Source organism: Macaca fascicularis, chromosome 1 (genome assembly GCF_037993035.2).
Source record: "Macaca fascicularis isolate 582-1 chromosome 1, T2T-MFA8v1.1".
Taxonomy (NCBI): Eukaryota; Metazoa; Chordata; class Mammalia; order Primates; family Cercopithecidae; genus Macaca; species Macaca fascicularis.
The window spans coordinates 64,366,499-64,383,848 of NC_088375.1; the positions used below are offsets into that span (position 1 = coordinate 64,366,499).

General features: G+C 47.0%; 1 protein-coding gene across 3 annotated transcripts in view; it reads left to right on the forward strand.

The window, feature by feature from the left end:
- RASSF5 (Ras association domain family member 5) overlaps positions 1-17,350 on the forward strand; it is a 79,546-nt gene that overhangs the window by 35,594 nt on the left and 26,602 nt on the right. Inside the window, exon 1 of one of the 3 annotated variants that reach the window (XM_005540639.5) lies at positions 12,053-12,576. The exons of the other annotated variants lie outside the window; for them this stretch is intronic. Coding sequence (XP_005540696.3) covers positions 12,457-12,576 — 120 coding nt within the window. The 5' untranslated portion in view covers positions 12,053-12,456. Of the gene's footprint in view, positions 1-12,052; positions 12,577-17,350 lie in introns of those variants that run through there. 3 annotated transcript variants of the gene reach the window in all.

The following is a 17,350-nucleotide window of genomic DNA, read 5'->3' on the forward strand; positions in this document are numbered from 1 at the left end:
TGAAATGTGACTGATAACAATAGTAGCTGACATTTGTTGAGGCATACCTGTGTTGTGTCTACTCATTTCATTTATTGTTGAGAGAAGTGTTGAAATCTCCAACGATAATTGTGGATTTGTCTATTTCTCTTTACAGTTAATATGCCTGTATTTTGAAGCTCCATTATTGGGTGCATAAACTTTTAGGAATTTCTTGTTTTTTTTGTTTTTTTTGTTTTTTTTTTTTTAACAGACAGGGTCTCACTCTTTCACCCAGGCTGGAGTGTAGTGGTGCTCATTGTAACCTTGAACTCCTGGGCTCAAGTGATCCTCCAGCCTCAGCCTCCCAAGTCACTGGTACTACAGGTGTTTGCCACCATGCCTGGATATTTTTTGAATTTTTGTAGAGATGAGGTCTTGCTCTGTTGCCCAGGCTGGTCTTGAACCCCTGACCTCAAGCGATCCTCCCACCTTGGCCTCCTAAAGTGCTAGGATTACAGGCACAAGCCACCACCTGGGCTACTTTTAGGATTATTATGTCTTCTTAGTTAATTGACCTGCGTATCATTATGAAATGACCTTCTTTATCCCTGTTAACATTCTCTACTATGAAACCTACTTTGTCAGATAGTACCATAGTTACTGTAGCTTTCTTTTAATTACCATTAGCATGGCATTCCCTAATCCACCCTTTCATCTTTAGGCTATGTGTCTCTTTATATTTAAAGATCATTTCTTATAGGCAGCAAATAGTTGGATCTTGTTTTTCTTTAAACCAATCTGCTCATCTCTACCCTTTGAGTATTTAGATCATTTGCATTTAATGTGATTATTGCAGTGGCACAATCCCAGCTCACGATATAGCTAGATTTTAGGTCTATCTTCTTACTACATTTTTTCTTTTCTTTCTTTTCTTTTTCTTTTTCTTTTTTTTTTTTTTTTTTTTTTGAGACAGGATCTCATTCGGTCACCCAGGATGGAGTGCAGTGACACAATCATGGCTCACTGCAGCCTCAACCTCCCCAGGCTCAGGTGATTCCCCACCTCAACCTCCTAAGGAACTGGGACTACACATGTGCCACCACGCCCGGCTGACTTTTTTGTATTCTTTTGTAGAGACGGGGTTTCGCCATGTTGCCCAGCCTGGTCTCAAGTAATCAGGGGCTCAAGTGATCCTCCCACCTCAGCCTCTCAAAGTGCTGGGCTTATGGACATGAGCTATGGAACCCAGCCAGCTATTGGTTTTCTATGAGTATTCTATCTGTTCTTCGTTTTCTTTTTCTTTTTTTTTTTTCTTGCCTTCTTTTGGATTAATTGAATATACTTTATGATTGCATTTTATCCCATTTGTTGCCTACAAGCTTTAATCCTTTGTTTTGTTATTTTAGTGGTTGTCTTAGCGTTTACAGTATATAAATGGTCCTTAATTTATGGGATTACATCCCAGTAAACCCACTGAAAGTTGAAAATATCTTTTTTTTTTTTTTTCTTTTTGAGACGGAGTCTCGCTCTGTTGCCCAGGCTGGAGTGCAGTGGCCGGATCTCAGCTCACTGCAAGCTCCACCTCCCGGGTTTACGCCATTCTCCTGCCTCAGCCTCCCAAGTAGCTGGGACTACAGGCGCCCGCCACCTCGCCCGGCTAGTTTTTTGTATTTTTTTAGTAGAGACGGGGTTTCACCGTGTTAGCCAGGATGGTCTCGATCTCCTGACCTCGTGATCCGCCCGTCTCGGCCTCCCAAAGTGCTGGGATTACAGGCTTGAGCCACTGCGCCCGGCCGAAAGTTGAAAATATCTTAAGCCAAAAATGCATTTAATACCCCTAACCTACCAAACATGATGGCTTACCCTAGCCTATCTTAAATGTGCTCAGAACACTTACATTAGCCTACAATTGGGCAAAAATCATCTGACGCCAAACGTATTTTCTTATAAAGTGTTGAATATCTCATGTAATTTATTGGATGCTGAACTAAATTATGGTTTCTATCAAATATGCATCTCTTTAGCACCATCTTAAAGTTGAAAAATGATAAGTAGGGCCATTCTAAGGAGGGAACCATCTGTACATCTTTAGCTTATCACAGTCTACCTGTCAAATGATACTATGCCACTTCATGTATAGTATAAAACCCTGGCCAGGCACAGTGGCTTACACCTGTAATCCTAGCACTTTGGGAGGCCGAGGTAGGAGGATCACTTGAGCCCAGGAGTTCAAGACCAGCCTGGGAAACATAGTGAGACCCGGTCTCTATTTTATATGAAAAAATAATTTTAAAAAAAGAAAAGAAAAAACCAAAAATAATAGTATCCTTCCATTTCTCATCTACAGACCTTTGTACCATTCTTGTCCTGTATTTTATTTTTACGTATACTACAAGCCAGGGGTCCCAGCCCCCAGGGTCACACACGTGGCCTTTTAGAAACCAGGTCACACAGCAGGAGGTGAGCAGTTGGAGAGCAAGCCAAGCTTCATCTGTATTTACAGCCACTCCCCATGGCTCGCATTGCAGCCTGAGCTCTGCCTCCTATCATATCAGTAGCAGCATTAGATTCTCAGAGGAGCACGAAGCCTGTTGTGAACTGTGTATGTGAGGGATCTGGGTTGCGTGCTCCTTATGAGAATCTAATGCCTGATGATCTGTCACTGTCTCCCATCACCCCCAGATGGGACCATCTAGTTGCAGGAAACAAGCTCAGGGCTCCCACTGATTCTGCATGATGGTGAGTTGTATAATTATTTCATTATATATGACAATGTAATAATAATAGAAATAAAGTGCACCATAAATGTAATGTGCTTGAATCATCCGAAAACCATTCCCCACACCCCGGTCCATAGAAAAACTGTCTTCCACAAAACCAGTCCCTGGTGCCAAAAAGTTTGGGGGCCGCTGCTGTAAGCCCCTTACAATATTTTATTTAAATGGCCAATTATATTTTAAGGAGATTTAAATGATAAGAAATTGTTTATTCATTTGGTTACCATTTCTGGTACTTTTTGTTTTTTATTTTGGTAGATCCAGGTTTCCATCTGATATCATTTTCTTTCTGCCTGAAGGACTTTCTTTAACATTTCTTGTATTTGTGGGTGTACTGATGATGAGTTTTTTCAACTTTCTGTGTCTGAAAAAGTTCTAATTTCACCTTCCTTTTTGAGAGATTTTTATGGGGTAGAAATTTCTAGGTTGGCACCTTTTTTTCTTTCGTTGTTTTAAAGATGTTGCTTCACTACTTCCTCACTTGCATTATTTCTAACACTAAATTTACTGGTATCTTTATCTCTGCTCCTCTGTATATAACATATTCTTTTTTTTCTTTTTATCGCTATGTATTAGTCTGTTTTGTGTTACTATAAAGGTATACCTGAGACTGGGCAATATATAAAGAAGAGAGGTTTATTTGACTCATGATTCTGCAGACTGTACAAGCATGGCACCAACATCTGTTTGGCTTCTGATCAGGACCTCAGGAAGCCTTTGCTTATGGCGGAAGGTGAAAGGAGAGCAGGCATGTCACATGATGAGAGAGGGAGCCAGAGAGAGAGGAGGAGGTGCCAAGCTCCTTTGAACAACCAGCTCTCACATGAAGGAACAATGCGAGATGCTCATTACCATGGGGAGAGCACCAAGACATTCATAAGGGACCTGCCCCCCTCAACCTAGACACCTCCCACTAGGCCTCCTTTAACATGAGGGGTCAGATTTCAACATGCCATTTGGAGGGGACAGATAGCCAAACTGTATCACACTGGTTTTGAGCAATTGATTATAGTATGCCTTTTGTAGTTTTCTTTATGTTTCTTGTTCTGGGGTTCATTGAGTTTGTTGGATCTGTGGATTTATAGTTTTCATCAAAATTGGAAAAATTGGGGGCATTATTTCTTCAAATATTTTTATACCCCCCCCCCCACTCTGAGGGATACCACTTACATGTATATTAGATTGCTTGAATTTGTTCCACAGCTTACTGCTCTGTTCATTCAAAAAATTATCTTTTCTTTCTGAGGTTCATTTTGTTTTGTTTTTTGTTTTGTTTTGTTTTGAGACAGAGTCTCGCTCCGTAGCCCAAGCTGGAGTGCAATGGCGCATTCTCAGCTCACTGCAACCTCTATCTCCTGGGTCCGAGAAATTCTCCTGCCTCAGCCTCCCAAGTAGCTGGGATTACAGGTGCCCACCACCACACCCAGCTAATTTTTGTATTTTTAGTAGAGATAGGGTTTCACCATGTTGGCCAGGCTGGTCACAAACTCCTGATCTCAGGTGATCCACCCACCTTAGCCTCTCAAAGTGCTGGGATTACAGACATGAGGCACTGTGCCCGGCCTGTGCTTCATTTTGGATCATTGCTATTGCTGTGTCTTCAAGTTTGCTAATCTTTTCTTCTGCAAAGTCTAATCTGCCATTAATCCCCATCTAGTATATTTCTCATCAAAAGCATTGTAAATTTCATCTCTAGTAGTTTGATGTGGATTTTTAAAATGTATTTTCCATTTCTCTACTTAACTTTTTGAATAAATAGCATATACTTATTCAGACATTTCTTTGGGCTCCTCACAGCCTATCCCCTTCTACCCTAGAAGCAGTGGGCTGCCTGAGACACCAGAATTAGTGTCTTTGAACAATGCTAATATCTGTGTCAGTTGTTGTCAGTAGTCGAGACAGAGTCTCACTAAGTTGCCCAGGCTGATCTCGAACTCCTGGCCTCAAATGATCCTCCCACCTTACACTCCCAAAGTCCTGGGATTACAAACATTAGCCACTGCACCCAGCCCTGTGGAAATATTCCTGAGTTTTGTTCTAGGACCCAGTTAAATTATTTAGAAGCGGTTCGATCCTTTTTAAGATTTTAAGATCCTCTTTAAGATTTGTCGGGATTGGAACAGTGCTCAGTCTAGGGCTAATTACTTCCCACCGCTAAGGTAAGACTCTCTGCGTACTCTGCCCAGTGTCTAATAAATGATGAGGTTTTCAGGTATGGCTCGTAGGAACAGGCACAATTCCTGACCTCTACGAGGGCAGACACTGTTACCTGTAATCCTTTTGGGTGGTTCTTTCTCTAGCCTTGGGTCATTTCTTCCCATGCACACACTGATCAGTGGGCACCCAGGTGAATACTTTAGGGGCTTTTCTGCAGTTCTCTCTCTCTGCAGCTGTCTCCATTCAGTTACTCTGTCCTGTGAACTCAGGCTGCCTTTGTCTCCCTAGACTCTGAGCAACATCTCCTCAGCTTCAGGGGGTTTTCCAGGCTTCACCTTAGTACCCTCTCTGCACCACGCCTGGGAGTAAACGGGGAGTAAAGGTAGGGATCAACTCATTTGTTTCCTGTCTCTCAGGGATTGCTATTCCTCGTTACCTGATAGCCAGTATTTTAAAAACCACTGTTTCATAAGTTGTATCCTTTTTTTTTTTTTTTTTTTTTTGGTTGTTTTGATCAGGAGGATATATCTGAATCCTATTCCCTCATCTTTGCCAGGAGCAGAACTCCCCCAGGCACTGATCTAATACTAATTCATACTAGTTCATTTAATACCCAGCCTTACACATTGGGTAAATGCCTTGAGGGCAGGGATCCTATCTTTTGCCATTTAGTCTTCCTCATAATGCACTGGGCCTTGCACATAGTCGGTGCTCAAGAAGTCCTTCATTTTATTCGATTTTGAAATTGGATTTGTAGAGGTTTTTGGCATTCAGAATGCTGGTTCTCCCACTCACTATGACACTAGGAAAGTACATAACCTCTCTTAGCTATTACATGGGGACACCAGTGTGGTCGCTGTGGCAACTGTATAAAAGCACTTGTAAACTCCATGGAGCATGAACCTTGTTTGTTTACCAGTGTGTTCCCAGCACCTATCACAAGGAATATATATAATAGGACTGGCACAGAGCATAGTTTCCCTTGCCCTCATGGTGTCTGAGAGCCTTCAGCCTAGCAGGCTGCCTGCTCTCTGTAGACACATTATCCTTAAGATAGCTATGGGTGTGAACCATGCCTGCTCTCATCATCTTAAAATATGGTAACTCTCCAAAATGGGAATTTTGTGTTGTGCCCTGAGCACACGGTCACAAATCCATGTGCCCGCCCTGGTACCCAGTCCTAAGGCTGCTGACAGCCCCTTTCTGCCATCTTGGAGCAATTTTAGTGCTCCCAGCTCTAAAATCTGGCTTTCAATAGCTTAATAACTTTATGACCTAGCAATCAATTGATATTGACAGCATCTTTTGTTATTCTCTGGCCAGCAGAAATAAGAGGAGACTCATCACCTTTAGTTGACATGGCAGGAATGTCAGAAAAGTCAGAAACTAGGGTCCCACATCTAATCTTTCCTGGTAGATGTGAGGGTGGGGAGCAGAATACATTAGACCCCACTTCATCCCTCAGTCAGTATTTCCTTAGATTCCAAACCCAAAATTTGGCACTGATTTCTATTCTGACTCCTTCCCTTGATAAGAAACAAATGGCTGCTCCCAGGGGATTCTAGAGGTGCCAGATGCACACCAGCCCACCTACATCTGCCAAGAGAAGGAGCCAGTCCCCTGCTCCCTCCACCTTACCCTGAGCAGAACATCCTTCATCCTTACCCTGACTAGGCTATCCCATCTGGGACAGCCATCTCCATGGCTCCTTCACAGATTCCTGCCACACTTTAGAAGCCAGAAGTGCTGGCCAAAGCTGTCAGTGATTCATCTGCACTGGACAGCCGCCCTCACAGGAGCCTCTCCAAGGCCTGTCTGACCAGCCCCAGATGGGCTGGCCCACGCCAATGTATTTCTGATTAGGCAGAATGGAAATGCTTCCCAAAAACGAGGCACCTGAAGTCCTGGCCACATGGAGTGGCAGAGCTCTGGTGCATATTTCTCTAGAGATCCTTAAACCCTGGAGACATTTCTCTGGGCTCCTCACAGTCTATCCCCTTTTACCCTAGAAGCAGTGGGCTTCCTGAGGTGACCCCCAGCTGGGCTAGGCTAGCCCTGAGGCTCTCAGGTGAGAGGCAGCAAGACCTTCCTTGCTAGATATAGCAGTGCAATAGTTGTTCACGTCTCACCCTGGTGACCATGCTGCCCGGGATGTTGGAGGATTGGCCCTGCCCAGAGAAGGGCACATCAGGGAGATGGCTGTTGATCAGAAATGTCTTTTGTCACTCTCTATTCTCACTAGGGAGGAAAAATAGAAGACAGAGCCCCTGGGCCTGACTCAGACCCTGACATGAATTCCTGAGGGTGTGGACAACTGGGGTAACTCAGCTATCTTCAGTAGTCAGTGTCAAGACCTATTGAAGCTGTTAGCCTGGCAGCCAATCAGAAGTGTGGTGTGGGTTAGCACCACTGAGAAAGTGACTGTAGGGTGAGTCTAACCTAAATGGTGTGCCACCACTCACCTCTTACAACAGGAAGTCATCTGGGGAGACACTGAGCTCCCTGCTATACACAGCCATTGAATGCTGAAAAATGCTACCCTAGGGATGACTGGCAGCATGTTAAGATTCAACCCAGATAGGACATCTGGTTAAGGATGCTTCTCAGAGTCAGATGGAAGGTGTGGGAGGTATGGATGATATTGGAGAATATGTGTCAGGAAGTGGGGAAGACATAGGAGGAGGATTTTGACATCAGAGGAGAGAATAGCAAGAGCTAAGCCACAAGAGGGAAAGGTGGCTTCTGGGAATGTGAATCGAATTTTGTGCAGCTGTAATGAGACTTGCTTGACTGCACCTGGAGATGGGTGTGAACTGTTGGCTGGGTGTGCACCGTGAAGGGTCTTGAAGGACCTGCTCAAGAGTTTGGAATAGGCGCTGGGAGTTGATGGAGAAAGGACAACTGTAATGGAAAGTTACAGGGGCTCTGGGTTTGAATCTGATTCTACCATTTGTTTGCTTGGGCAAGTTTACTCTGAACCTCAGTTCATTTATCTGCAAAATGCCTTCTTGCAGGGTTCTGAGGATTAAGTGAGATAATGAAATGTGTAACTTTCATTCAGTAACTTTAGTAGACCATCTTATTCAATGTTATTCTCACTAGACTGTATATTATTAGAAGGTAGGGACTGTGTCTTATTCATGCCCAAACTCAAACATCCAGTCTAGTGCTTGCCTGAAGGAAGTGCTCAGTAAATATTTGTTAAATGAAAGAAAGAATAAGCAAGTAGAACTTGATATGTAGTAATTATTCGATAATTTTTCATTGAAATCTGAATAGAAGTTGTTATGGTACCATGATCAGATCTTCATCTCAGAAGGATAACTGTGGCAACAAAAAGGTAGGGGGTTTGGAAGAGGCAGAGATAGGAACAAGGGGAACTCTTGGAAGGCTTTGCACTAATCTTGGTTAATGGCACTGATCAAGACAGGAAATACTAAGGGAGGAAAAGAAGGAGCAGGTAGTTGACAAGGCAGGGAATAACAAACTCAGTCTTGATCCTGTTGAGAGTGAAACTCCAATAGGAAGGGCTGGGTACTCAGTGAGCTGTTACAGATACCCACCTGGAGATACCTGGGAGAGAAAGAATTATGAGCCCTGAGTCTGTCAGGTGTGGTTGATACCATTGGCATAGGTGAGACTTACCCCCCAGGGAGAGCAAGGGTACACGGGGGAGAAGAGAAGACCCCAGGAAGCTGAAAGGAAGATGGGGGCGTAGGCAGATGGAGAAAGTGGTTCCTAACTTGTTTGTAATGAACTGTAATTTCAGGCATATTGTTATTATGTTATTATGAGAGTAATCACAGAGGTAAACCATGAGGCCGCAGAGTTTAGAGTTCAAGGACTTGGGTTCTGGAGTCAGACCCAGCGGGATTGATATTTGGCTCACCATCAACTAGCAGTGTGGATATGTGCAAGTTACTTAACTTGCCTTAACCTCCTTTTGCTTTCTGTAAAATATAGATAATAACTGGAGCTTCCTCAAAGGATTGTTGTAGGGCTTAAATGAAATTATGAACAAATTATTAGTACAGTGCCTGCACATACTAGCTAACAGTGATTTCAAAATATGTCTCAGGGGTGGAGTGGCACCTCGCCCTGGTTTTCAGCCTCTTTATATGCCACTACATCTGATCATAAGATCATAAGGTCCTATATCTGATCTCTACCCCGGCTACCCTTCAGTTGGACAGTTGAGGAAACCTGATGTCCATGGTTGCTCAAGATACCGTATCAAGCTGGAGTTGGAGCTGGGACTAGAATACAAGCTCCTGACTTCCAGACCTGTATCACAGCTTTTCTGGTACATGCAGAACTACAGGGTGGATCTTACAAGAGGATCTGGCCACATGACAGGATTGCATTTGAGAAAGGAAAAAAGCTTAAAATAATGTCTTTCATCATCTGACACTTTGAGTTAGGAAAGTGGCCCATTCATCATTTCAATGGGGCTTTCTGAACCCCAGCACGGTGCCATGGATTTAGGGCTCTGGCTGCTACAGCTTTAGATCCAGCCTCCTCTTCCTAAGTCCAGGGACAAGAACAGCCAGTTCCCATCCTTTGTGCGATTGCGTCTCAGGGCCTTAAACGCTCTTGCTCAGACTCTTCCATGCCCCCTCCCTCTTACCCTGGCCAAGCTATCACTATTATTGATTATTCATAGGGAAGAGGTTCAGAGGTTCAGACAGGGCCATTAGATGCTGCAGGGAGTCCTGTCTTTCTTCCTTTGAGACCCTGGGGCTTCATTCTGGATTTTTTCTCCTGGAGGATGGCCAACTTTGGTAGATCATATATGATCTTTGTATATTTCTTCTAGTCCTAAAGTCCCTGCCAGCACAGTCTCTGTTTTGCTGACTTCTTATACATGGCTTTCTTCCAAACCTAGATTCACTGACAGCTGGGATAGGGTAGGGAAAGAGACATTAACTAGAAGTCAAGAGGCTTTGAAAGTAATCAGCTGTGATGGAACAAGTTACTTCCCTCAGTTTCCTTTTCTATAAAATGGGCATAGTACCTGCTCTTAAGATAAAAGAGTAGGCTGGGTGAAATAATGGATGTTAAAAGGGTTTGAAAGGCTCTATTCAGATATCAGATTCTCATAATGTTTGGAATGGCAGGGAGCAGCACCCTAAAAGAACACAGTGTCCCTGAGAACTTTCCTAACCAGGTCTGGCATCTGGTGTGTTGCTTCTAAGGAGAGATTCATGCTGACTCCTGGGGTACCTTGGCTTGGTGTTTGAATAGGTTGTTACTAACTGTATTTGAAGATTGCACATTTTGGACATGCAGCATTGCCGTTGCATTGCAGTTTCCCCGCATGAATCCAAGGACACGGTGTGGCCACAGATAATCTGGGGCCTGTTTTTTTTTCTTAAGTATTAGATTCCCACTGAGCAAGGATGTTCTTTTTATGAAGAAAAGCATGTTGCTTAGCTGGTTGGACAACGCAGGTGAGCTGTTATTGATGGCCCGAGGACCACAGGAAACCACCTCTCTGGGGAAAACCCCCCAAAACAGCCTCTAAAATACCCATTTGAAAAAAAGATTGCTCCAAAGCCAGAACCTACTTTCACCCCCATTAATGTGAGATCTTCCCTTGCAAACACCCAGTAGCTCACCCCAGCCCCTGGCGCTGACTGTCTCCTCTTATCTGCCTGCCAGAGGAGACAGCTACCGGTATTGACAGTTCTCCTGCACGGAGGGCGGCCAGCCGGCTGGGGTGCTGACTCTCAGCTCTCTTGTGTTTGTGCCTGCCAGGCACTCGCAGGCTTCTGGGAAGAAGACTGTGTGGGAGGATGAAGCCAAATTGGGCTGCAGTTTGAAACCTTCCTGAGCACTGACGGAGCTGGCTTAGGTGGGAGAGGGAGAGGCTTTCTCATGAAGGTAGCCAGAGCTTAAGATGGAGTTGGCAGCTTGGTGTCCGGGGGGCTGAGTCTAGTCCTCCACCCAGCTTATTTTCCCCAGGACGGGATTGTTTCAGAACTGTAGGGAAAGTTACACAGATTTGGAGAGAGACCTGATAACCCCTCTCACCCACTGTCCAGGGCACTCCGGGGTCCATGAGCCATCAAACTCCATGAACATGGTAGCAAAGCCAGGTCTCTGGAGGCTGTTTCCCCACCGGGACTCCAGCTCCCAGTGTATTTAAAGATGGCAAAGTGCCCACCCAAATAGCCTCATCACTGCTGAGGGCCTGTACGTGACAGTGACTGGGGGCGTAGGCAGCCGCACACACCAGGGCTGAGTCCCAGCACACATGTTCTACCTGTGTGACTCCCAGCCTTAGTTTTCTCATCTGTACACAGTCTCTGTCTCAAGGCTGTTGGAAAGAGTCAATGATAGACTGCATGTAAATCACCTGCACAGAGAGTTGTTCAAACAATGGTAGCTAGAACTACTATTGATCTATTGGGGGGTTATTGTCTTAACTGCTTTGAAGGATTCAGCCTTACGTGTTCCTTTGTCCGGTCAGATGGGGAAATAGAAATGAGCCCTCCTCAATGTTAGAAATGACAAGATCTGGCCAAGACCCGGCTTTCTCAGACTGTCAGGAAGATGCACAGATAATGGTGTCTGGATGGTGTCTGCAGGCTCCCGTGTATCCTGAGGCTTCCTGAGGGCTAAGTTCTATGGGTGGGAAGGCAGCTTGCTCTCTAGGTTGCCATAACTCTGCATCTGATTTGCATGTGTTTGTGGTGACCCTGCACTTTCTTCTGGCATTTCCAACTGAAAATATTGCTGTTTCCCCAGGTAGGGCAGATATTGATTTTCTTCTTCTCTAACCACTCCGATTGACTCGGCTCCCCGACCCAGCGAATGGGGGAGGGAGTGGGGGGGGTGAGGAAGTGGATGTGGGAGAAGGGAGGAGGGATGATGTTGCCCTTATAGCTGGCACCTTCTACTCCGTGGAACCTGAGTCACTGGGGCTGATGAGAATGGGCTCCTTCCAGAAGCAAGTGCATGATGAAGAAAGAACAGAGGGAATGTTCCCCCTCGGGTCCATCCTGGTCCCTTCCTTCTCCGCATCCCTTACATGACCTGCGGCTCCGAGTCCACTTGCCACCGGGGGCGGGTGGCACCCAGGCGGAGGGGAGGCGGGGGAGGGGCGCAGTGACAGCCCAGCCGGCTTTGAGGAACCTTGCAGAGGAAGTGGCTTCAGAACTGCTTTGCGCGAGGGGCAGGAAAGGCGCGGGAGGCGGGGGAGGTGCGGAGATGGCGCTCTGCACCGCGGCGGAGGGAGGGCGCTGGCGCCGGGGACACGAAACCGCAGAGCCCGGACGAGTCAGGGAGTGAGGCGCGAGCCGGGCGCCCGGGGCTCTGCAGGCGCAGGCGGCGCGGGGACTGGAGCAGGTTACCCGGCCGCCCGAGCGCTCGCACCCCGCTGAAAGAAACACAGGCGGCCCGCCGGCTCTGCCTGGCCCGCTACCCGACCGGCTCGGGGCTCAGGGCTAGGGGCTCACGCCAAGCGGAGCCCGGAGAGCGGTGCTCACCTCCCTCCGCCGCATCCCGAGGCCGGCCCCCTTTGATGCACTGGCGGCCGCGTCCGGGGACTCTGGGCTAGATGACCGTGGACAGCAGCATGAGCAGTGGGTACTGCAGCCTGGACGAGGAACTGGAAGACTGCTTCTTCACTGCTAAGACCACCTTTTTCAGAAATGCGCAGAGCAAACATCTTTCAAAGGTAAACCTAATAATGGAATGCAGGAGCCTTTCGTTGGGGAAAATAACCTCTGTGGTCAATCTAGAAGGAAAACCTTGCTCCCAGCAAAGGGACAAAGCCACATGTCAGGAAAGTGGCCAGGCAGTTGCTCTGAGGGCTGAGCATCCTATCTGGAGCCCTTCAGGGACCCGCGCTATTCAGTTGGTCAATCCTCCTCACAGCGGTTGCGTCTCCAGATCTCTTCAAAATGGCTCTCTAGAATGTGGGGACTGCGCCTGGCTGGTAGATTGGCTGCAGGTTCACCTGTGCCTGAGTGCAGGGTCTCATAACCGCACCCTCTCCCCAAATCCTAGCTTAGAAGTTCTAGATGGAAACTGAATGGCACCCAATCCTTCAGCAGGAGAAACATTCATCAGTTGATAAACATCATAAACACACATTCATCAGTTGAGACTTCCGTATTTGAAGTGGCCAGAAACCACCTTAAGTCGTAATCCAGCAACTTTGCAGAAGTCCAGGGTGTTTTTAGAAGCAAACTAAAACTTCTTGCCTAGGCTGCTGTCGTGCTACCACTTTAACTTCCTGGGTCGGTTTAGGTAACCTAAAGGGGTTTGCGTGTGTTTCCTGATGGCATGATTTGTGTTTCCTAAAGGTGTCTGCCTCTAGACACCCAGCAAGCCTGGGTGCCCTGGCCATTCTCCTAGTTGGCTGCAGGCCTCGTGTCTGTCAGTATCTTGGTGGGAGTGGAGGTAAAGCTGAGTTTGCTTATTTGTTTTGCTACTTAGATGAGAGGGCTCCAAGCCAGGTCCTTAGAGAGGTTACCTAGAAGGAGCTGTTTATAGACAGAAGTGAGCTGTTATATTTCACAGGTGTGTGGCAGGCTCATCATTAATTCAGCAGTGCCACACCAATTCAAATTAACCAAAACCTTCCCCAGGCCTGACTCTGGGGCCTCCTTTGTTAAGAATTCATCTTGCCTGTAGGCCCTGCCTTTCCTGGGTTCTGAAGTCAGGCAAATGCACTGTACCTTCCCACTGTGAGAAGAGGCCCAAGAACCAAAGGAGAGATTGTGATTTTACGTTTGAAGGAGTCAACTAAAATAGGCCCCCGTAACTAGCACCTGTTTTCCGGGGCACCACTCATGAGGCTGGAGAGCAGGGGATGTTCCGGAGGGTGAGGGGCAAAGGGACAGGCGTCCCTTTCCCTGGCTGTAGCTGGGGCTCATGCAGAACACGGTGGCTGCAGAGGGGAGGTGTCCCACCCTCCCATGGGGTTCTTGCCGCATGGTATAAATCCCCCCATCCCCCACAGATACTCCAGCTAGCTAGGTATTTAGACCAGTGGTTCTCAACCTTAGCTACACACTGGACTCACAGGAAGCTTTAGAAAATACTGGTCATACCTGGTTCCCATGCCAAGAGCGTCTGATTTAATTGGCTTGGGGTACAGCCTGGGCATCAGGATTTTGAAAAGCTCCCTAGGTAATTCTGACATACAGCTGAGGTTTTGAACTATTTCTCTAGAGTGTTTTGTTGCTGCCTGGGAAGGAAATGGTTCCTGTTTTTAAACCAAAGTTTAGGTGCTGCGCCTGCCTCTCACTGCCAGCTAGGCTGCAAGCCCTCAGTTTCAGAGGGTGAGATTTTTGCATAATTAGGTGAGGAAGAGGCACTGCAAAGATGGGGTTTCTTTTACTTGGCAATGAAACAGATAGCTGTTTCTGATATTTCTTGGGAGAAATCGAAATATCGTACAAGAAAATACGCTGGGATGGGGTTGGTGCTGGGGGATGACTTGCTGCATGGCCTGAACAGCCATCTCTCTCCCTTCTTCCCCCGAGTTCTCCTTCCTCGCCTGGCTCCAGAAAATATACCTTTGGTTTGGTCCCTGCAGAAACACTTCCTGTACTTTGTGTCTTGAATCCACCTCATATCTTGAGGCCTCTGTATATCTTCCTGTGTCATTTTGCTGGAGTCTGTAAGCCCTCAGAAGACAGGAATCCCTTCTAAGAAACTCCCTTTACTGAACCCCAGACAGGGTGATCAGGGATAAATGCTTCAGGGTGGTGGGCATGGCCCCTCTTATCCTTACAGGAAGCATCTTGACTGGATATTCAGGTCAGAGACAGTGTTCCTCAGCACCAGGCTGGCCTTCAGCACAGAACACTCCAGGGAGGGGCAGGGCTGGGTGAGCAAATGCAGGGGTGGACTGAGGAGAGTGAGGCTGACTGAGCTGGGGAAGTGTCCTCCAAAGGTTTCAGTCTTTCATTCTTCTAGGTGCCTTTTTACCTTCAATAACACTTTTCCACTCTCTTTTCTCCCTTGGATCACTTCTGGAAAGGGTTTTAAAGAGCTCTGCCATATTCCGACCCCGTTCTGACCCCTTACAGTGCTTTTTTTCTTACCCAAAGAGAGATCACATCTGAGCTCCTAAGATAATTTCTTTTTCCTGTCTCCAAGGAAAGGAGTTGATGTGTTTCCCGGTCATTGAGAGACTGAGGCCCTCATTTGGGAAGGGCTGAGCTTGCTTCTATAAATAGCCTTGTCAGAACAACCTGTGTGGCTGCTCAGTCTGTGCCTGGCTGGAACGGAGCTTCAGGGAAGCCTCGCTGCTGTGCGATGCCACCACCCGGGAGTCGTCACTGGTCAGTCCCAGGAGTTCCCGAGACTCCTCTCCAATGCCCTTAGGGAAGAGGTTGGAGGGGTAGGGAAGGTCTCCCCATTTCAAAGGGAGGGGGTGCCTAAATGTCAGGAGACAGCAAGGCAGATGGCGGCACCAGGCCCTGGGCCCTAGCTTGGTCTCTCCTTTCAGAAAATGGCAGTTTCCTGGGGCCACATGCCTCCTTTCAGAGGGGCCGGGGACTTGGTTTTGAGTCACACCACAGTTTTAGGAGGCTGAGGCAGTACTCTCCTGGTACTTTCCCACTTGACCAGGCACAATTAGATCTGGTTTCTCTGAGTCATGCATGTCACAAATGGGGCCTGGGGGAGAGCCAGCCTATGGGCTCAGGCAGTGCAGACGTAGATGGTCTCAGTAAGACCGTCATAGTTACCTCAATCTAAGGTGTTGCCTAGATGGGTAGGGGGACTTATCAGGTCACAGGACAAGGTTTTGATGGACCCAAGGTTAGAACTTACCTCTTTTGTCTCCCAGCCCAGAGAATTTTCTTCCTTAGTCCCACGAAAGACAGGGTTTGGTGATTTGTAGGACTGGTGACTGTGAAGTCAGGCCAGGCCCTCTGTCCATCCCTGATATTTGTTCATTTTTTTCCTCTCAGGGATCTAACCCTGGAAGTGGGGCCAGCTTCCATTCCCATCAAGTTCCCAAATGCCTACAGGTGGTGGCCATTTAGGGTTTTGATATCTGAGCAGGAACACGAGTGTTCTGAGCTCTCTCTGCATGTTAAACAGGCTCTGGGACCCCAGGACTCTGGCACGGCCCAGAGCATTGGGGTGAGTGCTCTGAGGACAATACAGCTTGCTGCTTGCAGAATGTCAGAGCACGTCACTTTACAGATGGAGAAACTGAGGCCCAGAGAGGTGGAAGGATGTCACCAGGCCACACATCTGTTTGGGTAGAGCCAGGACTAACACCCCTCCAGGACTCCTTGTCAAGTGCTCTTCTTCTTGGTCTTTTCCTACTCGGCAGGTGACCCAGGATATAGGCCTTGTCCTCTCAGAACCTTCTACAAAATGGAACACTCAACTTCAGGCTGGGTCAGGTCTTGAAAGGTCTTTCCCATCCCTCCATTCCTTAAGGCACGCCAGCTAAGGGGACACTGACCCTACACTTGACACTAGCAAGTGGTCCCTGTAATCTTACAACTTTAGTGATTTAAAATTATTCTAGGTGTCTATCCTACAACTGAAATACGTTAATAGATAAACATCTATCTTCCCATTGGAGACTCCTCCTCATGTGTGTTTTTCTCTGTGGATACGAAGAACAGAACGTTGACTATATCTACAGTTAAATATATATTTTTTCTTTTCTTTTTTTTTTTTTTTTTAAGATGGAGTTTTGCTCTTGTTGCCCAGGCTGGAGTGCAATGACGCAATCTCGGCTCACTGCAACCTCTGCCTCCCAGGTTCAAGCAATTCTCCTGCCTCAGCCTCCTGAGTAGCTGAGATTACAGGCGCCCATGACCACACCCAGCTAATTTTTGTGTTTTTTTAGTAGAGACAGGGTTTCACCACGTTGGCCAGGCTGGTCTCGAACTCCTGACCTCAGGTGATCCCCCTGCCTTGGCCTCCCAAAGTGCTGGGATTACAGGCGTGAGCCCCTGCACCCGGCCTATAGTTCAATATTATACTTAAGTACATAGAAAACACACTTCCACGCCTCCATCCACCTAGGCTTTCTTGGGTCTACAGTGACACCATTGATTTATTTTTCTTCAAGGAAGATGCAAGAGGAAGAGGGTCCTGGAGGTCAGATCCTACACTACTCCCTGTTCCCTGCCTGTAATTTTTCCACCTCCTCCTGCCTGGCCAGTCAGCTCCTGCCTGGACAGGGTCCTTGTGGTACTCTAGGGACACTAGCCAACCCCACAGCCCTGGGACAGTTGGGGAGGTCCCCATCTCTCTGCTAGCAGAAGGCACACTCAGACCTCAGGCATGGCACCTACCCCTCACCACCTTGGCGTGAGAGAAAAGAAAGAATACTAAAAATAAGTTAGCTCCAAATTTGAGCAATAAAAATTTATTCATCTTTATTCCAAGAATCTTTGGAACCATTGGCCCATTTGACTGTTTTTTGTGTGCTAGCTCAAAGGCTTACATGGCTCAAGACTAGTCCC